General features: G+C 44.6%; 1 protein-coding gene and 1 pseudogene across 6 annotated transcripts in view; both read left to right on the top strand.

Annotated features, from left to right (window-relative positions):
• The window catches only part of DLG2 (discs large MAGUK scaffold protein 2), a 1048787-nt gene that overhangs the window by 822649 nt on the left and 202965 nt on the right, over nucleotides 1-23173 (top strand). For all 6 annotated transcript variants that reach the window (XM_066618862.1, XM_066618867.1, XM_066618866.1 and 3 more), the window contains 2 exons: nucleotides 7959-8103; nucleotides 11228-11369. In XM_066618862.1, the coding sequence (XP_066474959.1) occupies nucleotides 7959-8103; nucleotides 11228-11369 (287 nt within the window). The remainder of the gene's footprint in view (nucleotides 1-7958; nucleotides 8104-11227; nucleotides 11370-23173) is intronic.
• On the top strand, nucleotides 16971-17089 carry LOC136646648 (5S ribosomal RNA; annotated as a pseudogene).

The following is a 23173-nucleotide window of genomic DNA, read 5'->3' as shown; positions in this document are numbered from 1 at the left end:
CGATCTGGCATTCAAAAGTAGCAGCTTCAGATCCAGGGACTCACCGCCAAGACCACCAGGCATCCGAGAATTGGGGGAGGGACCAGAAGGGGAGATGATCTGCCTGTGATTAACTCTCCTTCTCCTGTAACGGCCTGTCCGACCCCCACCGCCATATCTCCCCTGGCCCGTCACTCTCTTGATAGTGGCACCCTTCCCTTCCCCTGAGCTCCCTCCTAAGAGCACACACATGTGGTGAGGCCCGCCTTCCGAAACTGGCCTGCAGGCGGATCCTCTGCTGTAAAAACAATTGTTGCTCCTCTCTCCCCTGCCTCCACCGACGGGGAGGGTATCCGACTACTGTTAGTTGGTCCGCTGACGGAGAGGGCACCTGATCTTCCGGGCACGAGCCCCAGGCTAAGAGCCACGGGCCAAGAGCCCTTTGGCTCTTGCCCTTCGGCTCGCGCCAAAGGCTCGCGCCTCTGGCAAGCCCAGCAAGCTGGAAATACCTGGGGAGAGAGGAGGAGGAGAGCAATCAGGTAGGCCTGCAGACTCCACCCCCCAGCCAAACAGTCTCCCCAGCTGGGCCTGATGGTCCCTTCCAGAAACTGCCTCTGGAGAGCAGCCTCTGGCAAGAAATATATAAATACTATTAATAATAATAATAATAATAAAGGGAGTGGTAGAAGGAAGGTGAAGAAAGAGGCTGTAGGGCCACGTTGGAAGGCTGGTCAAGAGGGTGGAAGATGAACAGAAGGGACTAAAGGGAAGCTGGAGAAAGCAAAGAAGCTTTGGAGGGACTGGAGCACAGACTACCAGGAGGACCAGAACTGACCCAAGAAAGATCTGGCAGAGGGGAGAAGGCATGACCCAGGGGTGTTAGGTCAGGACTAAATAAGAATTTTTGGTACTATGTACTGTGTCCTTTGTTTGTACTTATTTTGTACTGTGCCCCCAAATGCTGCATATTCTACAGCAGGGGTGTCCAAACCCCGGCCCTGGGGCCACTTGTGGCCCTCGAGGCCTCTCAATGCAGCCCTCAGGGAGCCCCCAGTCTCCAATGAGCCTCTGGCCCTCCAGAGAATTGTTGAAGCCCGCACTGGCCCAACGCAACTTCTCTCAGCGCGAGGGCGACTGTTTGTCCACTCATGTGAGCTGTGGCATGAGGGCTCCCTCCACTGCTTGCTGTTTCACGTCTGTGATGCAGTAGCGGCAGCAAATGAAAGGCCAGCCTTGCTTTGTGCAAGCTTGAGCTATTGCAAGACCTTCAATCGTTTATATAAGTTCATCTTTAATATATTCATTTATGTAAACTTGTGTAAATTTATTCAAATTTTAAATGTAAATTAATTCTTTCCCCCCCCCGGCCCCCAACATAGTGTCAGAGAGATGATGTGGCCCTCCTACCAAAAACTTTGGACACCCCTGTTCTACAGCATACCTAGGCATTCTAGTAAAATCCCTAGGTAAAGTTTATATGGCCAGAATGAAATAAACTTATTCCATACTTTGCCAAAGCATGGTAGGCATTCTTTTCAATACTGAGGCATTCTATACAATACCGATAACATGTACACAGCACGCTTCTGAGGAATTTGGGGTCAATCTGGGCAGATATGAATGCATGAAGAACAAATTAGAAGTTGCCGTTCCTCGGATTGCAGTTTGCATTTGACTGTATGAGTCGAGCACGGAGAAATTCATGCAGCTCCAGTGGAAAGCAGCTGGTCTGGAGAAAGGCCCAAATCTACCTACAGAAGTTCTCTCTGGGAAGCTAAGCAAGTTTGTGTGAAGTTCCTGGATGGCAGACCACCAGGGGCCCCCATCTTTGCTGCACTCAGCTCCATAGAAGAAAGGAGGGCTACAAAGGCAATAAATAAATGATTTCCTCCTATTTGTTCTCCTCTTATTATGCATGATCCCTAGCTGGCCGCTTTAAGTCAGTTTGGAAGTAGTCCAGCCATCTCTGAAGACAAGAGGCACTCAGAGCATCTTTGAACCCTCCAAGCAACCTTTGTTTTGCATTCAAGAAAATCAAGCTGGCAGGAATGTCAGAAGAGAGTGGGAAGCAAGGGAAGAGTTCCAGGGGGATGTACACATTTTATTTAAATTTCTTGCTCAAGTGGAAAATTGTTCTTTACATCTGTTGGACGTGTCTCATTGGGATTGGACTGGATTGGAACTAAGAGGAAGATGAATGCTCATTTTGGGAGCTGCAAAGTTTTGTGCAAAACGATTGAAAATTATTTCCCCCCCCCCTTCCACTGTGTTGAAGTGTAACTTGAGCAAGCATTCTCCAGTGCACATCTGTGAATGGGCAGGCTGTAATTGGTCCATGGCTGCTTATTCATGTGGCCTTTTAAAAGCTCATGATTTGGAGAGCTTGGAAAAGGAAGTAGCTCTTTTCGCTGAAGGCCTAAAATTGCTTTAAGAAAGCCAGTCTATTGTTTCACCTAATTGCCGATGTATTATCCCTCACAGAACTGAATATGTGGCATCTGCTTCTGATTGAATGTAGGGACGGGAAGAAAATAAACAACGGATTTGGTTACATTGCTGTGTCTTTGACAGAAAGCTGGAACTCTGCTGGCATCCCTTGCACTATCTGGATCAATGGACTTGTGGATCAATGGACTTGTAAGGGGAGAGGCACCATGCTGACAGTTCCAGGTTCAACCCTGGCGACTCTGGAGAGGGCTGAGAAACACCTCTGTCTTGAAAAGTTGGAGAGCCAGGGTTGACAGTATCATCTTGATGGACAAATGGTTCATATGTTTGCTGATTTTAATTATTTTCCATATCGCCATTCAGCCTACAGCAGGCTCTGACTGTGAACCTTGAGAGCTGCTGTTAGCCACTACAGATTGGGCATCCCTTATCCAAAGTGTTTGGAACCAGAAGCATTTTGGATATTGGATTTTTCCATATTTTGGAATACTTGCATATACCTAATGAGAGTTATTGGGTTTGGGGCCCAAGTCTAAACATGAAATTCATTAATGTTTCATATACACCTTATACACATAGCCTGAAGGCAATTTTATACAAGATTTTTAATAATTTTGTGCGTTTTGTGCAACCTGTCGCATGAGGTCCAGGTGTGGAATTTTCCATTTGTGGTGTCATGTCGGCACTCAAAAAAGTTGTGGTTTTTGGAATACTTTGGATTTCAGAATTCTGGATAAGTGATGCCCAAACTGTTTAGGCAGCACTGACCTGGATGAACAAATGTTCTGATTCAGCAAAGGCAGCTTATTTATTCCTCACCATTTTGAATGGAAATGCCAACAAACCCGCAGATGTGCATGTACTAGAGGCAGCCTTTCCATGATGCTGGCTGAGATGACTGGCTCAGGGAACAGATTTGGTGGGGGAAAGATATAGGACATTTCAGTGAAGGGAGCCCCCACAAGACGTCTGAAGTGGTACAGCCCAGGCATGAGGTTTACCACCTGAGAACTTGGACCAAGTCTGTCTGATTTTGTCTGGAGTGGGAATGAGAGATGACCCAAAATGTTTATTGCACAGTGAACAACTTAGCCTTCTGGTCTCAGTTGGCCAAAAATTAAGGTTGGCCTAGTTCACAGAGAAAAGGAAGTCCAAGCAGAGTTTGTTTGAGATCATGTTGGCACCAGATTGCTGTATTGCCCCCCCCCCATGGCACACACACCCATCCACCCCCTGATGGTACTTTGGGATCTAATACTGCCACTGAGGGATTACACCGGGTTGGCCTGGCCAGGTGTCCCCAGTAATGGACATGGGCCCTCAGCTGGTATCCAACTTGCTTGATCCCTGACGTCAGCCATGCCTTGGGGACAATAGACAGGAGCGAAGGCAAGATAAACAGTAGGGAAAGATTGGTAAGATCTCTTAACCGGGATCACAAGATGAGGTGTGATCCATGGAAGCACCTCTTGCACAATTTGCTTTACAGAAGACTTGCCCCTGTTTTCATGCTGAAACTATGCTTGGTTGTGGATGAAGCAGAATTCATATTTTAGACACCTAGTGGAGCTAGCCACATTACGGTTAATTTCATGCAGCTTTAAATCTGCACCTTGGGATCAATTTTTTGAAGCTGCCGAGGGCAGTAGGAGTAGACTTTCTTTAGAATTTTCCATTTGGATTTGAGTTGATAGAAGCCTCCAGGAGAAAAAGATGTAAGATATGAATTGCACCACTGAGGGGCATAAACTGGTGTTTTTAGATAGTCCCAGGTGATCACTTTGCCTTGGACTCAGCAGTGGAGTCAGGTGGCTTCAGTTGGCTGGGAAGTGGGAGAATCAAATTGAGGAAGCCAAGAGACCAAAGCATCAGCAGGAGGCCCAGAACCAAGGAGGAAAAGCTTCATTTAACATATGAAGCTTCGTTATACTGAGTCAGACCATTCATCTAGCTTAGCGGTCTCTTAACCATGCCATGCTGTACTCCAAGTTTATCCACCCAGGTGGGGCACAGCGGTGGTGAAGCTTTTACCGTTCTGCTCTGCAGTCAATGTTCATTGCCCCCAATCTTCGCATAGACTCACGCTGGGCAGCAGCTTCTGCTGCCTGTCACCCCAGTAGGCTCTGCCCTGACTTCCTGGCAGAAATGGCTGCCCACTGCAAGTCTGTAAAAATCGGGGGGCAACAAATGTTGACTGCAGCACAGAGCAGTAAGGTTTTGCCACTGCTACACCACTCCCGGACGATAATCTTGCAGGGCCACATCCAGCCTGTGGGCTGGGGTTTGGCAGCTCTTGATCTAGCTCAATATTGACCCTGATTGGCAGTGTCCAAAGTTTCAGAATGGGGGTATTTTTCATAAGAACATAAGAACAGCCCCACTGGATCAGGCCATAGGCCCATCTAGTCCAGCTTCCTGTATCTCACAGCGGCCCACCAAATGCCCCAGGGAGCACACTAGATAACAAGAGACCTCATCCTGGTGCCCTCCCTTGCATCTGGCATTCTGACATAACCCATTTCTAAAATCAGGAGGTTGCGCATACACATCATGGCTTGTACCCCATAATGGATTTTTCCTCCAGAAACTTGTCCAATCCCCTTTTAAAGGCCTTTTATGTCTCTTTTCCAGTCCTACTAAGAGATTGCAGGGACCAAACCTGGGACCTTCTACATGTGAAGCTTGTGCTGTACCACAGACTTTGAACCGCATTCCCAAGCTAGTGTTCCATCTACCCTTATCTTGCTTCAAGGCAAGAGCCAGATTCCTATTCTGATATGTCAGGTGTGGTCCTTGAAATCTCTTCCCTCTGCTTCCCCCCTTTCCTCTTCCTTTAAAACTGGGATGGCCAGGATGGGATGGCCAACCCATAGCCAGCTGACACCCTAAAGATTATGACACAATTCTGCCTGCCCCTCATAATCTAGTTCACACTGTAAAGTTATCAATGAGTTAAACCCAAGAGAAGTCTTGACTCGGTCATACTGTTACTCAGGGAGAGGGGAGGCAGGAGCTACACTGGCTGCCCATTCAATTCTAAACCCAATTCAAACTGTTGATGATGACCTATAAATGATGACCCTATGATGACCTGTTGATGATGCCTATATGGCATGCAAATACTGATTTTTTTGATGCGTAAACCACTTGGTGAACTACTTTTTGCTGAGAAGTAGTATATAAATAGTCTTAATATTAATAACAATCTGCTTGTATGTTATTAGTGCCAGTCAGTTTTATTCTTGCCTGCATAATATTTGTATATTTGTTTTTATCTGTTTTAATTATCAGTGGCCTCTAACCTTTGATAAGTGAGATGAACATCTTTTAAATAAAAGGTTTAAGTGGTACCCAAGCTGTTGACACCTTCCCCCCTTCTCCTCACCCATGTGATTGACAGGGAATCCAGTGTACTGATCCTGGAGTGCAGGTCTCCCCCTTTACCTCTACCCAGTGTTCCCTCTAAGGTGTGCAGCTGAGCAGCTGTGAACCTCCTTGCTGAGCTCTGTGCAGCTTAGAGCTCAGGAACCTGGTACTGAGCTGGTGGTGTGCCACCTGAGTCAGTTGGATCTGGCCACGGTGGTCCATGCCCTAGTGATATCTCAGTTACGTGAGGCTACCCTTGAAAATGGTTTGGAAGTTGCAGTTAGCGCAGAATGCGGCAGGTCGGTTGGTCACTGGGGCTTGGTGTGAGAAATCTGCTATGCCATTGCTCCAGTGGCCACACTGGCTGCCTATTCCTTTCCAAGTCCAATTCAGGGTGTTGCTGATGACCTTTTTAAAGCCTTATATGGCATAGGACCGTGATACCTCAAGGACTGCCTTCCCCATTTATTCCTGTGTGTCACCTGCGGTCATCAGAGAGGGCCCTTCTCAGGGTTCCGACGCCATCTGAAGCCAGGGGGATGACCGCAAGGTGTAGGGCCTTCTTGGTCGTGGCACCGCACCTCTTGAATAGCTGTCAGAAGATCTGAGAGCAGCTTCTTTGGTATATGGTTTTGTGTGGGGTTTGAAGACCCATCTGTTTTGCCTGGCCTTTGGAGAGGGAGGTACTCCCTGGGGACCCCTTAAATTTTATGCTGCTGTACATTATTTTACCCACTATCTGCTTTTTTATTGTTATTTTTAAAATTGATTTTATGGTTTTAATGGTTTTTATTTTAATGCTTTATTCTGATGTTTTGATGTTGATGTACTTCTGCTTTGTTGTACACCGCTTTGGGTTTTTTTTAGAAAAGCGGTATAAAAATCCTTTAAAGAAACAAACCTACCTGAAATTTTGGTGATGATGTGATGGCATCAGAGGTGCTGGAGGGGTCCATGCAGCAGCGTGGAACAGTTACTGCCTCCGTCTCTGTGGCATCTCCTCCACCTGGCCGGTTCAACCATTTTTACAAAACAAGCTGGGCCAGTGTGATGGGATGGGATGAGGATATCCTCTTTCACACCAAGTTTGCTTGCCCAGCCTGTTTTCAAGAAGCAGCCTGGGGATCCAGGAGGAGATGGCACAGCAAAGCATCCTCTTTTGATCGCTTTCCTGAAAGGGATCTTTGGAAGAAGACTGCGGGAACGCACTAGCCCCTTGCTTTCTCCTCCAGCCCTGCCAACACAGTTGCTTGCCCACGGCTGCAGTGCTGGAGGGCTGTTGCTGCTCAGATCCTCTTCTCACGCACTGTCAGCAGGTGCAAAGAGAACTGGGGTACAGGGTGAAGCAGATGGGTCGGTGGCAGGTAAGAGGGGGCAGCATGCAGCTGCTGGATGTGGGGCACCCCAACCAGTATGGGGGTCCATAAAGTGTACGGTGGGGGCCCAGGTGTGGGGCACATCCCGCCCAGACTGGGATGGCCAGGATGGGATAGCCAACCAGTAGCCTCATGAGTAGGCTGGGCCCCAAAAGTGGTATGCACATGTATGAAATAAAATAGTAATAATAATATCAGTGGTGTCACAACCCACCAGATGTTTGGATTGGGACCTTTGGGTGCTTACTAGTTCAAACTCTACCCAAGAGTTTAAGAACCGGTGAGAAATTGCTGTATAAGGTTCAGTGTTCCTAGTAGTGTGGCCCTTTACATTTGTTCAGTTGTTATCTTGTCAATGCCTATATTGGCCAGATATTTCTTCAGGGCCTTGGGGATTGCGACTATTGCACCAATAACAATGGGGTTGTGGGATTGTCCCACCCCACCTCCAAATATGCTATATTTCAATTTCCAAGTCTTTATATTTTGTGATCTTTTCCAGTTGTTTCTCCTTGTATTTTATTAAGAATATGTATACACCACTTTTCAGTTAAAAAACAAAACAAAACAATCCACAAAGTGGTTTACCTAGCAAAGAGAAAGAGTTGGCTACAATCTTGGACTTCCTGACTGTACGTGGGAGTGTCTGAAGAGCTCTGAAACCTGATGGATATTATTATTGTTGTCTTCCTTGAGTAAAACATTTCCCCTGTCATTTGCATGTGAATGTATACATTTTAATTCCTGTACCCAACCAGCCTGCCACACCTGTCTGTCTTCTCCCAACAGGTAAACAATTACAGCTTAGAAGAGGTAACTCATGAAGAAGCAGTAGCAATATTGAAGAACACGTCCGATGTAGTGTATTTAAAAGTTGGAAAGCCCACCACCATTTACATGACGGACCCTTATGGCCCACCAGATATTACCCATCGTAAGTAACTGGTGACCCTACTCATTTTACCTGTTTACTGCTTTTGTGGTTGCACTTTGGTTTGAGGGCTAAAGCAGGTTCTTTTTCTTTTTGTTTCTTTGAGTTGAGCAGAGGAAGCTGCCTGATAGTGGCAAAGACCACCTACTTGCTGTGAATCATGGAATCATAGATTTGGAACGGTCTCATGAGGTCATCTAGACCAACCCTGTGCCTGTAGTAGGAAATCCTCATTTCCTACTGAGCCCCTGTCCTGTTGAGCCCCTACTTGAGGATCTCCTGTGGAGAATCTCAGTACACTCTCCAAAATTTTAGGCAGGATCTTTCCCAGCTCTGCTCCTAGTTGGGATGAGGCTTAAGGTTGGGGGATTCATAATGCGATCTGACAGCATTCTTCTCCTTGGGCTACACAGGGATGTTTCAAGAGGAGGGAAAGGAAAAATAACATATTCATCTTTTCTTTTTCCCCATTAGCCAGAACCTTCCCCCTTCGACAGACACACACACACACACACACACACACACACAGAGAGAGAGAGAGAGAGAGAGTCTATATAGTAATAAAATGCTCAGGTTCCAGGCTCACAGCCAGTCTCAAACCTGTCCTTCTAGTTCACATAGCATGGCAGGGAAAGGTCTCAAGGAAGTTGGAAATCAAAATAGGTGTGTTTTTTAAATCCCCCTTCCTGAATCTTCCCTGCCCCACGGCCTGAAGAGCACAACAAGTTGCAGGTCCCTTTAGCATGGGAGAGGCTAGCGACATTTTGCAAATGTTATTGCAGGTCTTCCTTGTAGCTGTAGTGTTATAGCTATGCACCGTACCAAATGAATGAAAATGTCCCCATATTCTTTAATATTTTATGCAATAAATGAAATCTGTAAGTAACTGGGGTTGATAATTGTTATGGTACAGGGTAACATCTACAATTCTTTATGTGAAGTAATGGAGGGAGGGAAAAGAAAATTCCCATGACTGAAAACTGAGGAAAAAAATTGTATCGATGTGCAAGTATAGCTAAATTAACATGTTTCATAAGAACTGAGGAAGGCAAAAATGCCATTGTTTCAGTGAGAACTGGAAATTATTTATTAATTGTTGGCATACTAAGGCACATACATTGAAAGATGCTAACTCTCTATTTAGGCTTCTATAGAATTATATTGACAAATACAATATTTACAGAAGAAATACTTCCTTATATGTGTCCGTAATTATCTTTAAACATGGTAATTAAGGTAAAAAAAAATTGCCATTCTTTCTGCAGTTCAATTGCATTGCAATCTTCAGCTGGAATTCTCCACCTATGTGTGGTATATCAGGGGTGATAGTACTTCCAGCCTTTGCAGGATGGTTGTAAGGGTTGCTGAGAAAGTGTATAGGAAGTGTCCACTGCCCAGAGGGAAAAATATTATATGAAGAATAGATGTCTGCATTGATCATAAAGTGATCTTCATTATAGAAGTGCTTCATTATCACAGTTTGAACTGAACTGAAAAGCAAATAAATATTGTACAGTTGGTATCTGTGGGGATCTGTTCGCAGACCCCCCCCCACACACACACACACAGTTACCAAAACCCATGGATAATGGAAACCACAGGTGGGCCATTATAGGATCTCCGTACAGAACTGGAAGCACTTTCCAGTTGTGTCTGGAGGTTTTCTGAGGCCTGGAGAAGTTGCATGCAGCCTTTTGTGGCCTCAGGAAGCCCCCCAGAGGTGTCAGAAGTTTTTGTAAAAACTGGAAGTACCTTTCTGACACCACCTGGAGGTGTTCTGAGGCCCAGAGAGGCTGCACTTTGCACCCCCAGCCCTTAAAAAGCCCCCCCAGATGTGACCAGGTTCTTCTGGTCACGTCTGGGGTGGAGGGTTAAGTGGGATCCTTTAGCACAGATTTGGAACCCACACTGTTAAATCTGTGAGTTCCGAACCTGTGGATATAAAGGGCCCACTTCAGGCCTATGTAATATTGTTAACCCTTTGTAATTTGTTTTATTGTTTTGTTTTATCCCTCCCAGTATTAGTAAAGTAATATTAGTAAAGTAATATATTCACATGTGGAGAATGACTGTGCCTAAATGGAGGAGAGAATAACGCAGGAGAAGCCCCCCTGGCCTTGCAGAAAAATAGGGTGTCAGAATGATCAAACTTTTCCTCATTTTCCTCAACCCCCCTCCCAATTTGTTGAAGATCACACACAGACAACCATCAAACAACCTCTCTGGCATGCAGAGATCCCTTACCCAATGGCTTCCAGCTTACCTTGTATAAACATTTTTTTTTCTTCAGAAAAACATTCTTTTTTTCTTTACAATGTGAAAAATTAATGCTATATATCTTGCTAAACATATTCCTGTGGGAACCACTTTGAAAACTTGCTTCTGAAGAATGCTCTAGAATCAATAATGCTAAATTATTAAAGCCAGGATTGTGTAGTGTAGAGGCTCTGCTGATGGAGGAAGAGGGACAGACAATTCATTACTACAGAGCAGGGGTTCTCACACGTTTAGCACAGGGACCCACTTTTTAGAATGAGAATCTGTCGGGACCCACCAGAAGTGATGTCATTCCTGGAAGTGACATCATCCAGCAGGAAAATTTTTAACAATCCTAGGCTGCAATCCTACCCACACTTACCCAGGAGTAAGTCCCATTTACTATCATTGCTAAAAGCATATACGTACATAGTAGCCTGTTAAAAGTACAGATCGGTAACATTTCCCCAAATGCAGTCACATACCATGTAGCATCAAGTCTAATGTATTAAAACTAAAATATTGAAATGAATGGGACCCTCCTGAAATTGACTTGCAACCCACCTAGTGGGTCCCAACCCACAGTTTGAGAAACACTGCCCCAACAGTTTCCCTAAACAGATCTACAGAACCCAGAGAGTTTTTCACTGATTTTCAACTGCTGTGCCCCAAACTCCCAGGATGCACCCTGCGACCCTGCGATCTAAACTTTCTTATTTTAGAGTTTATTTTTGTATTTATCATCTACCTTGAAACCAGTTCAGCAGAGAGGTAGCATGCAAATACTGTATTTCAGTTTTAAAAACAAAGCAGACAACAGTCATGTCGAACTTCACTAACGCTCGATGTTCATTTTGCTTTCTGTCTCCAGCATATTCCCCACACATGGAAAACCATATATTGACTTCAGGCAACAGCGGCACTTTAGAATACAAGGCTTCTTTGGCCCCCATCTCACCAGGAAGATATTCACCTATCCCAAAGCACATGCTAGTGGAGGATGACTATACCAGGTCAGATATCCATCTTTACTGAGTGCCTTTCATTGATTATGTGCTTCAGGGAACATAGTTTTAAACCGTGGTTTGAACATTAGCAGGGGGTACTCAGTGGAGCAATCTGAATACCTAGGAAAGAGATGTAAGGCCATTGTCCATCTAGTTGACTCTCAGTCAGAGAGGGTGTGTTGTAATGCTAAACCTTTCAAGGGGGAGGGGGGAAACATAGTCTATGTGGTTAATTAATAGTTATATTAACAGGTAGCATTAGGCATCATCAAAGGGTCAGACAGCAGGTGAAGCCTCAGTCACTAATAAGGGCTCCAGCCTAGTGTTGCTTCACCCTGCATGCCCCAGCCTCAGTTTCCCCCCCCTCTTGTTGTCTGCCCATGTTGCCAAGCTTCCCAGTGCTCCTCCCCAGTGTATCTTCCCCCTCCTCCCCACCCATGATCCCCTCCCTTAAAATCTCAAAATAAGGATGAGCAAAGCCTTCTAGTTTTGGCCGTTTCCGCTTCTGCTATCTTGAGCATTGAACTGCCTGGCCATTTTGATGCCCCTGTCATTTTTGCTGTTGCACATCACTTTTCCCCTTCCAAGCACCAACCTTTCTTTTCACGTCGCAGCATAAATCTAGCTATTTATTATATTTGCCTATTCCCATCCCCATTTTAAAGTAGACTCTATCTCATCGATTACTTATATCAAGTATCTTATTTAATGTGCCAATTCCTTATTAAAGATACTCACCAATTTAAAGTACCGTTTAAAGTGCCTTTCTTATGGTAGGGACTGTGCTCGGTTGCTGCTTATCCTGTTTCTCATCATATCAGGTTATTCTCACCCGTCCGCATTTAAAGCACAGGCAGACCCCAACAGCCACTGTACATTGAGCTAGCACAGACCCCACTGGCCAGTGTGCGTCACACCAAACTACCTCACTTTTGTTCGTGATTTAAAGCACAAAACTGGCTAACTGTTCACCATTGTGTTGAGATATTTCATGTCTCCCCCCCCCCGCCCCTTTTAAAGGCTAGGGAGGTCTAGTGATCAGTTCTACTCTTGCCAGACTGTTGCTCACCTCGTTTTGTTTTGTGAATCTGACAACAATATTGCACGCCCACTGCTTGTTTAGAACAGTTCTTAACAGGTGAAATTTTCTGTTTTACTTTGGGGAGCAGAAAACCATGAATATTCCTGCATCCCAACAGTCAACAGAAAAACAAATCCATCTGTTTTTGATAGCTTCTCCATCAGGCAGCCCAATCCTAATTTGACCTGGAACACGGAGGCTGACCGGCCTGCGCTGTACTAGCGCAAGGTAAGTGCCAGCCAGAGGGCAACTTGGGATAAGAGGAAATTTTTCTCCTTATGCTATGTTGCACTCCAGCCACTTCTATGGGGCTACTCAGAACTGTACCAGCGAATTTGCTTATGCAAATTTGAGCAGTCCATATAAGGCTGCAGGGCCCAGGAGTGGGGGTTAGGATTCAGCCTGTACTGCCATGGCTGATCCTGCCCCTCTCCCAGGTCCAATCCATCTCTGAAATTGCCCCCTTCCACCCTCCCATGACCCTCTCCCACCCTTCTTGTTGGCCTGTTTTGACTGGCATTTACTAACCCCCTCCAGGTCTGGATTTGATGCTAGGAGGTCAACGCATATCCTTGCGCTGGCGTAGCTGGCTTTAGAGTAGTCACGAACATGCTTTATCTCATGTCCATGACACTCTTGAGCCAATGTATTGGGCTTGTGCCAGCTGAGCACTCTGTCTGGATTATGCTCAGTTGAATATTTCATCTAATTTTTAACTACTACAGTTTTGCAGTGCTGTGGCAAGGCAAAACGGCAGAACATAGTCATTTTTCTATGCGTTTCATTCTGCATAATAAGCCAGCTGCAAATCCCAGCTTCTCCCCTTTCACCCATTTATGACTTTGGACCCCTACTCACCCCACCCTCTTGTCTTTTCCTTCTGTCCTGGTCTCTGTAGGTTCCTTACCCTTACTTCCAGGTGGTACTACTAAGGAATTCCTTGCTTTCTTGCCAATTCTCTCCCAAATTCCCAACAGTGTTTTATTGTTTGTGATGAGCTAAAATTAATTGAATACTAACGCTGTATGGGAAAGGGGAACTCCCTCCTTCTGCAGCAGTAGCAACAAAAATGCTCCCCTGTTTAGCCAGGTAGCCCAGCCTCTGTTGCTCTGTGTAGACAGAATTACCGAAGAATCAGTTACGTGACACCTTTGTACACAAAAGCTCTTTTATTTTACATCTGTCTGTAGTGATCTGCTCAGCTGGCTTGTATATACTGGCCTATATACAAAAACAAGAAGCCTTTCTCCCCACTAATGCTTTGTGCCATTTAGCACTGAAAGCACACTGAATGCTGACTGGTTTGACTGCTAGCAGTAAATACAGGCATGTACCTTTTCCTAACTAGTTTTCAGCATTTATGAATGATGTGAGAAAGACATTTCCTGTCCAACAAGATCTCCTGGGATGTTTGTTTTGCTTGCGGCAGGACTCTGATTGCAGTGAATGCCCCCTTTGGCAAAATTGAAACCAGTTTGGAACTCATTTAGTGGTCGTACCACCCACCTCCCACCCCTGCAAGCCCCAGGAAAGGTTGTTTTGTTTAGGTGCTGAACACTCTTGAAAAATGTAGTTCCAGGAGAAATCTGCATTGGAGCCCTAGTGCAGAAAACAAGTTTGAAGCTTGATTTAAATCTGTAACATGCTCACATGCCCTCATTTGCTACAAGCAGAAGCTTGCAGTTCTGGCTGCCTCTGCTCAACCCAAATTGCAAAAGTTTGTACCAGTGTGAAAAATTGAGACTTCTCCTCTTGGCAAATGCCCTGGGAACTCCCAGATCTAAATTTAATCACAGTTGCTGTTATGGCAACTTTCTTTGACGTTTATGAAGCTGAAACTCTGGAGATGCAATTCCTCTGAGCAAACACGATACTAAAAGCTTGCAATCCTCAGGCTTAAAAAAATTAACTTTGGGTATATCTACATTCAGCCTTATACAGGTTTAGGTGTTTCTCAGAGAACCCTGTGAGTTACTTATCACAGTGGGGCTAGGAATCTCTAATCAAATGTTCTTGGAACCCTCACTGAGCTACAGTTCCTAACATCCTTTGAGGGATTCCAGGACAGTTAAGTTGGTGCAAACCCAATGTACATTTGCAGGACAGATATAAGTTGTGATGCTAATACTCTATTTTATTGAATATCAGCTATCTTGGTTTCAACAATCGCTCTTATGAGATGCCTCACTTTAGTGTGACTCAACCTAGACCATGAATATTATTATGAATCCAGTATCCCATTATCTGTGAGAAGGTCACTATTCTATATGATAATGGGGGGAAAAATCAACCTACCACCTAACACAAGACCCACTGTGGTTCATCCGCATTTTAGCATCCTCTTTCTATCCAGTGTATATTGGCTCATATTATCTAGAAATCTGGGTTTAAGCTTGTCTACACTCAGCAAGGAGCAGCAGTCAATCCCAACTCACTGATTAGCATATCAACTTGGGTTTGCAAGCAGCTTGGGTTCCATTCAGTTTGGAACTATTTGCACAGACTACGGGGGATATTGAGTGCTTTGCATTTACAACCCCCACTGAGAAGCTTCTCTTCACTCGATGCCAGGCTGGGAAGGGGAGAGGCTGAGCTTCAAAGAAGAATAGCAGTAAGTGAGGACAGTGGTTAGCATCCTGCACCTGAAAATCACCACTCTGCGTTTAGGTTCTCAGATCCATGTTTGCTGCCAATCGGCCAGTGTCCGCTTTTAGAATGTAAGGTGTTCAGTGACCCTGGTTAGGAAGCATTGCACAATGGGGAAGCCCCACATTATTCTAGCACGGCCCTAGTGACCTTTCTCTCTTTTTGCAGATATGACTTCCCTTGGTAGGTGTGTCCCACTGGATCAGGGATAACTGCCAGCCAATAGGGGAATTCTCATGAGTGCCAGAGATACAATCAAATCATGCGGACAAAAAGCAAAAACCTTTTGTTCTTTTTTGTTCACTCCTATCTGCTGGAAAGGGAGAAGACCTGTTGCCTTCTTTTAGAGTAACTTACATGATCAAGTACAATCTTTACAGGCACCAGCTTGCGAACCTGCTTAAATGTAGTGCTAATAATTCAGTGTGAATGTTTTCGTGTTACTGGATTTGCTCAATGGGAAGCCACCCTCCTCCCTCCTTCCCCCCGCATGTGCCCGCTGTTAGGTCAGGAGCTGCGAAGTCAGCCATTGGCTCTCTTCCCGACTGCTGGTTTTGTTTTCTCTGTCTTTGACCATCATCTTAAAACCTTTTGCTTTTTGCAGCTTTCTCGAAGCTATACAAAAATTGCTACTTAAAAATGTGCCTGCTTCTGTAATGAGTTTGCAACCTGTAGATGAGAGATACTAAATAACGTACAGCTTTGGCTTTATCTCGTCATACATTTGGAGAGGGAAAAAGAGTGGTTTTAAATGCATTGGGGAAACAGATATCTTTTAATCTTAAGTGGTATGAAATTGTGCACCAAACTGGAGCATACTGTCCATAAATTATGTAACTGGGTTTTGGTGTCACTTTTTCCAAGACTCACCCATGCCTGCCATGTCGCTGTAAGATAATGTCTCATAGGTTAATATTTCTGTGGTGCTTCAAAACACAGAGCACTTTCCATACAATTAATCATCAGAATGTAGCAATTGCCTTACTGGATCAGGCCAAAGGTCTGCCTAGTCCGACATTTTGTCTCTAGCGGTGGTTTGCCTTGCATTGATAGTTCAAGGTGATCCACCACCCAGTCCAAAACCCCTGTTGGCGCTGCCCCAACCCACCACCACATGGCCCCCAAACCACGCAGAAGGTGGCAATCCAGCCCCCGACATCTTCCATTGTTACTTATTCACACATCCCCTTTAGACAAATCCGGAACCATGGAATACTCCCAGCCACCTTCCAATCTGATTCCCTCTCACTTTTAGAGAGTGGAAAGTGGATTGGATTGACTCCATTGACTCCATCTCTGGTGGGTTGGAGGGAGGCACTAGCAGGTTCAGTGTGAAAAGCACCCCGAGTCCTTTTGTTATTCCCCACAACCCACCACTCAGTGCTAGCCACATTGATTGCATCGTGCATGGGCTAAGCACGCAGCCTTGTCAACTTCAGGTACAGATATACAGGTATGTGTTTGCTTTCTGGCCTCAGTCATTGCTGCTGATTTCAAGGAGGAGAGCTATCACCACTGTATTCTGTTTTCTTCCACGCTATTGGGATGACTGAAACCTGAAAGCAGAAAGACACATAGTTTACTGTATCCGCCACCACCAGCCTAATTTTCCAATCAGAGTCCTGTCTGCAGGCCAGACCACACATTATGCTATATGTATAATGTGGCTCAATTGGTTCTTTTTCTCTGTCATAAATAGGACAGAGGGAGGTGGAACCATGCTGGTAAAGAGTACTAGAGCCTTCCTTACCACAGTTTCACCAGATTTTTTGTTTCCCTTCCTAATCTGCCCCCCCCCCCCGGGTTCTGCCATCCGCCCCAGCTTGGCCCTGAGAAACATTGGCCTGCTTTGGGCCGATGAATGCCTTGGGAGTGTACAGGATCATGCCTAGCTTACCCTACACATGCCCGGTCTCGTCTGATCTTGGAAGCTAAGCAGGGTCAGGCCTGGTTAGTACTTGGATGGGAGACCGCCTGGGAATACCGGGTGCTGTAGGCTTATAACATAGTCTTTCGAGACTGAAGGTTGCCAACCAACAACTCACATAAAGTTTCCAGCACTGCTTCCACCTACAAGCTCTCTGTGTGTTTCTTCTATGATTTGCTTTCTGCTAAGAAAGAGTCCCCACGTGCTTGCAAATCAGTGGGATGGTATAGAAATGTGCTCACCTCAGGGCTACTTTTGGATCCGAAGGGGGCCAGTGCACCATGGATCCACTGACATCCGTGCAACTTGCATTCAGATGTCAGTCCCACAGTTTACCCTGCCTTCCACTCTCACTGCATCTGCGATCACTGACATTAATGTGCATTATATATTTTTGAGTACATAATCTCTGGACAGTCCAGAACGGAGCTGTTGCAAAATAATCTCCGTTATCAATTTCACTCCCCTTTGCTGCAGTTCTTCTCTCTTGTAGCTTTCTGTATTTGAAAATCAAACTCAGAGAAACATGGTCATTACCACAAGTTCTCGATGCGGCTTTGCATGGTAACCATGACGACCGTGATGTATGGAATGTATGTTCCATGTGCTGCCTGACCATGGAGGTGCTGCTGGCAAACTTCCACTCTGCTTGTTTCCATTCGGAAACTATAGAGAGCAAACAATATTCAGTCATCTAAGAGAGCTGTATGCATTTTTGCAGTTTAGCCCAACGCATCACCCATGAGAGAAACAGAGGATGGATAACTAATTCAGTGCTACAGTATTTTGATTGTGCTTCTTAAATGGTTTTTAACGAGAAATCTCTGTTCTCTTGCTTCCCTGCCCTTTTACATTCTTGACCTTGTCGACCGAATTGCTTGCATATTGTAATGTAATTTTTAGGTAACCGTTGGTGATGACAGAGCACATGCTATGGTCTTTTTGAAAACAAAATTGACTTTTGCTTTCACTGGAAATGTTAGTATATATATATTTTTTAGCTTGTCAGGGTAGCCAACTGAATACACAGCGAGTGAACAAAGTCAGACGGAGTTAAGAGAGCATAAGGTTAGAACATGAATATGAAATGGTCTTTAGAGAGTCAGTGATACCAAGAATTCACCAGTGTTTCATCAAATGGACCTAACACTGAAATTTACCCTAATATAGAGTCTGTTTATAGACCTCTGCAGTGAAATGAATCAGTGGCAGGCAATTTGACACTCCCTGAGTTGAACATGCCCTACTGTCCCTCACCCCCCCACACCTCTCCTTTTCATCTCCATTATTAAATACTGTTAATAATACTGTTAATATTAGTCCCCCAGGACAGATTTGCAGGTAGCATTGAGGGTAGGCAATGAGCACAATCCTTGAATCGTTCTTCCTTACATAGGAAGAATGCACAAAGTTTTCCCGGCTAGATCTGTCCGTGCACCATAGTGGAATGATTCTGTAGAGTGATCTTTGGGCCGGACTGGCTACAGCCACACCAAGCCACCAAATGGCCAGTGACAACACCAAGCTAGTAAAGATCCCAGGGTAAAGCCTTGCACTGGGCCCAATGGTACCACTTTACCTACCCCCAATGGTACGTTGGGTGTTATCACTGCTACTGAGAATTCAGATGTCAGCTGACAAAGTGGACCCTGGGCTAGTGTCCAGCCTGGTCAACCCCTGATGGCTAGCAGCCGTAATACTCTAACATTGCAACTCTGTGATGTGGACCAACAGAATCCCCGAAGGCATATCTGCTGCTGTCCACAGCTTCCATTAGATACATTGTTCCTAGGGGTAAAAACATTAATGTAACTTCATCCACTACTGTCTCTAGCCTGCTATTCATTAAAAAAAAAAAAATTGAGGAGATACCTTATATCTCAATTGATGAAACCTTTATTTGTGGCCTCTCCTTGTATTGAACTCGCATCCATTAATCCCAAACAGTTTTTGAAAGATGTTAAAAGCTGCATTTTTTGTTCCTCCAAGATCTCAGGTAGCATAATCTCACCCCTATTCCTCACAGCCACTCTGAGAGGTCAATTAAACTCAGTGAGAGGGAACCTGATCTCAGGTGTCTCTAGTTTTACTATGACTCTGACCCTGCATGCCACTGGCTCTTAGTGACAAACTCTGCCTTGCGATATAACAATTGCTGGTGACCAGAAAGGAATCCAACTATTTAAAATATTAATTTTAATAATTCAAAATATTTTCTGCTAAATGTGATCTTTCTGTAATTTAGGTTTATTGCTGCAGATTATCACTGTTTGATTTGAAGAATGCATTTTATTCCAAGTTGCACTGTACGAAAGCATGGTTTTGTGTTGGCAAATATATAGTAAAATACCATACAATGTCTTCTTAGAACTGTTTTACCCGTATTGTGATTATATTATTGCCATAGTTGTTTTATAAAAATTAAATAAAATAATCATTCCAAACAAGAAGAATGAGTGAATAAACGAAAAAAAAAATCAGAAATTATGCCACTAGCTGCCAACTAATTCATAAGAACATAAGAACATAAGAACATAAGAACAGCCCCACTGGCTCAGGCCATAGGCCCATCTAGTCCAGCTTCCTGTATCTCACAGCGGCCCACCAAATGCCCCAGGGAGCACACCAGATAACAAGAGACCTCATCCTGGTGCCCTCCCCTACATCTGGCATTCTGACTTAACCCATTTCTAAAATCAGGAGGTTGCGCATACACATCATGGCTTGTACCCCATAATGGATTTTTCCTCCAGAAACTCGTCCAATCCCCTTTTAAAGGCGTCTAGGCTAGACGCCAGCACCACATCCTGTGGCAAGGAGTTCCACAGACCGACCACATAAGCCATCAACATTATTGAAATGTATTTTGAGAGACAGGAAAGATAGATTCTTGCCTTAGTTGTATGTTTTATTGGGGAATGGGGGAGAGGAGAATAATTAATTCCACCAAGGAAGCTGGAAATCATTGTTTACTCTATGAGACATCTGGCTATCTATATTTAGAATGGAGCTTCAATTGTTTCAAGCAAATATTGCAGCTCTCATATCTAGCCTTCTTTGGGCTCTAATTAAGGCCTCATTTATACATGCAGCAGAAGGAGGTAGAAGCATGAGAGTAATAGAGTTTTAGTCACCACTGCAGGCAGCAGGTGAGGATGTGTCCCATTTATCTAATGCTCCTGTTAAAAATTCCAAGTGCAATGGAGAAAGTGTTGGTGCTAGTTTTCTCTTAGTAAGAAGATATGTAATACAAAGGAGCATTCAAAAGTAGCATCCCTCTCCCCTAGCTCAAAATGGTAAAGCTCATTTTACGACCTTGGTTTTGGATAGTTGGGAAACGGATAATTAAGTAAAAACGTCAGCGCCTTCCACTCACACCTGTGGTGGACATTGTCAGAGGTTTGTAAGCACAACACACTCAGAACTGTCCTTGGTTTGGGATAGCTGACAGTTTCAAGTGTGTTGTTGTGCTCACAAACCTCTGACAATACCCGCCAAAGATGTGGGTGAAATGTTAGGGGCTGACATTTTGACTAAACCACAGCCTTCAATCCCGGACAATTTTAATTGCAACAATAGCGATACCAGCCATGAAAGCTTTAGATTGTACATCAATCACATCAAATTGAGGTGATTCCTGAAAGGTAGTCTGGGGAACTCTCTGGGTTGTTGTTTTTTCATAAGTTTCAAAGCCACTCATGGTGAGTGGCTTCTCACTTCTCTGAGAGCATTTGCCCCACATCTCCAGATTTTCCACCGTATCCAGCAACAGAACGCAGGTTGTGTCTGTTGTCTAGTGTGTTCCCTGAAGCATTTGGTGGACCACTGTGAGATACAGGAAGCTGGACTAGATGGGTCTTTGGCCTGATTCAGCAGGGCTCTTCTTATGTTCTTATGATAGGAGACCACTGAGCATTTTCTTGTGCTCAGGATCAGTTCCCAGAGGGCTGCTGTTAAGCCCAACAGGTCTGGCCAGTGTCCTGGGTGAACTGAGTGTGTGCTGTAAACTATACTGCAGAAATTCTCTGCAGCGCACTCAAGTTCCTCAGCAGTCATGTTTCAAGGACTCCCTGAAGGCAGACAGTATGAAAATCACAGGCTTAGCAAATTAGGATTTCACTATTGATGCTTGGCTATGACTAGACATTGCCGATTCCTATTAAAAACAGCTCTTGGAGCAATCTATATTCCTGCGAAATGCATATTATACGATGTTGTGTATAGCTATGTTTTGGTGGCATGAAAAGTGCAGCAGAATGAAAGAGTGGGGAACAAATTGGGAGCTCTAGGGAGTTTCTTTTCTCTTGATCAATAGAAGCCACTTTTTTGTTTGCTTGCATAAACTACAATGGTATGACTGGGAGCTTTGTCTTGCCGAAAGGGCCTTGGTGCTGCCAAGGTTGGACTTCCTTGTATTTAAAATGTTTGGCCTGAATGCCTATTATTGAAATTGATCAAGCAGCAGTGTCCTGACAACACTGGAGGGGTTTTGATTTAACACACACACACACACACACACACACAGAACCCAACGTAAAGCAGGAAAGAGACAAGTACAGATTTTAGGCATGAATAATGAGGTTTTCAGTAGTGCTCTGCAGGAGTCTTTAATGACTTGAGGTTCTCTCATTCCATTTTTTTATGTTAAGGCTATAATGAGGTGACTTTTATCTATTGCAGTAACACAGAGTACATTTTTGCTGAATGTTTTTCCCTCCCCTCCCTGCATGATAATGTCTGAGAATTTCAATGTCCTACAGAATGTTGTTGTTGTTGTTCAGTTTGTTAGTAAACAGATGGTTAAGTGCCAATCTCTTTGACTGTGAAACAAGACCACCACCACCCCCCCCCCCAAAAAAGTTGTGGTTTCTACCCGCTTGAGGAATTCCTCACCAGGTGTGCAGAAGTAGATATCATATGTCTGTAAAATGGAGGAAAAAATTAAGAAACCCCAAATGACCCTGTACATTTCGAAGACTTGGAGTTTCAGTGATGTACAGCATCCATAGGGCTCTTGAGCTTGGATGTCATTTCATTAAGAAAAAATAAAAGGAGGAACAAAAGAAAGACACCTCATTTCCTTTCCTTACTCTCGCAAACCACCTCCTGCTGGTAACCAAGCCTCCATATTGACCATCTAGTCATATATAGCACAACAGCGGAAGGCCTCAAGGGAATGGGAGGTCCCATTTCTTCCTCCTGAAACTCCCTGGGAGGTCTGATCATTGCAAGACTTCTCTTCCAGGCTAGAGGTCTCCAGTTTTATTCCACATTTGCACCTTCAAGGCAGCTTACAGCAGTAACCAATTTGGGTCCAAGATACTTAAAGGGCCACTTTTTCTCATATGAATGTACTTGTATATTAAGACGTTCCTCAGAGGATCTGCTCTGGGTTGTCTCAGCTTTGGAAACATCTGGGGAGGGGATAACCAAGGATTTGATTGTCTCAACAGTGGCACAAAAGCTCTAGAGCTCCTTCCCAAGATACATTTGTCCCCTCCCCTTGATATTAAGCAAAGATGGTGAGGTAGCATGCAGAGTAGCTTCCTCCAAAGGAAGGGACTTTTACGTTAGAGGAAGTGTTCTTACTCCAGGGGAAGAGAATCCTTGCTCTAGATCAGGGGTGCCCAAACCTCAGCCCTGGGGCCACTTGCAGCCCTTGATGTCTGTCAATGCGGCCCTCAGGGAGCCCCTAGTCTCCAATGAGCCTCTGGCCCTTTGGAGATTTGTTGGAGCCCGCACTGGCCCGATGCAACTGCTCTCAGAGTGAGGGCGACTGTTTAACCTTTCACAGCTCTCGCATGAACTGTGGGATGAGGGCTCTCTCCACTGCTTGCTGTTTGACGTCTGTGATGCAGTAGCAGCAGCAAAGCAAAGGCCAGCCTCGCTTTGTGCAAGGCCTTTTATAGGCCTTGATCTATTGCAAGACCTTCATTCATTCATATAAGATCATCTTTAATATATTCATTTATGTAAAATTATGTAAATTTATTCAAATTTTAAATGTAAATTAATTATTTTTCCCCGGCCCCCGACACAGTGTCAGAGAGATGATGTGACCCTCCTGCCAAAAACTTTGGACACCCCTGCTCTAGATCAGTGGTCTTCAACCTTTTCCACACCATGACCCCAGTAAATAAAGTATGAGACTGGGGG

Source organism: Tiliqua scincoides, chromosome 3, assembly GCF_035046505.1.
Source record: "Tiliqua scincoides isolate rTilSci1 chromosome 3, rTilSci1.hap2, whole genome shotgun sequence".
Taxonomy (NCBI): domain Eukaryota; kingdom Metazoa; phylum Chordata; class Lepidosauria; order Squamata; family Scincidae; genus Tiliqua; species Tiliqua scincoides.
Note: the sequence above shows the minus strand (reverse complement) of the source record. Positions and strands in the feature narration are given on the sequence as shown.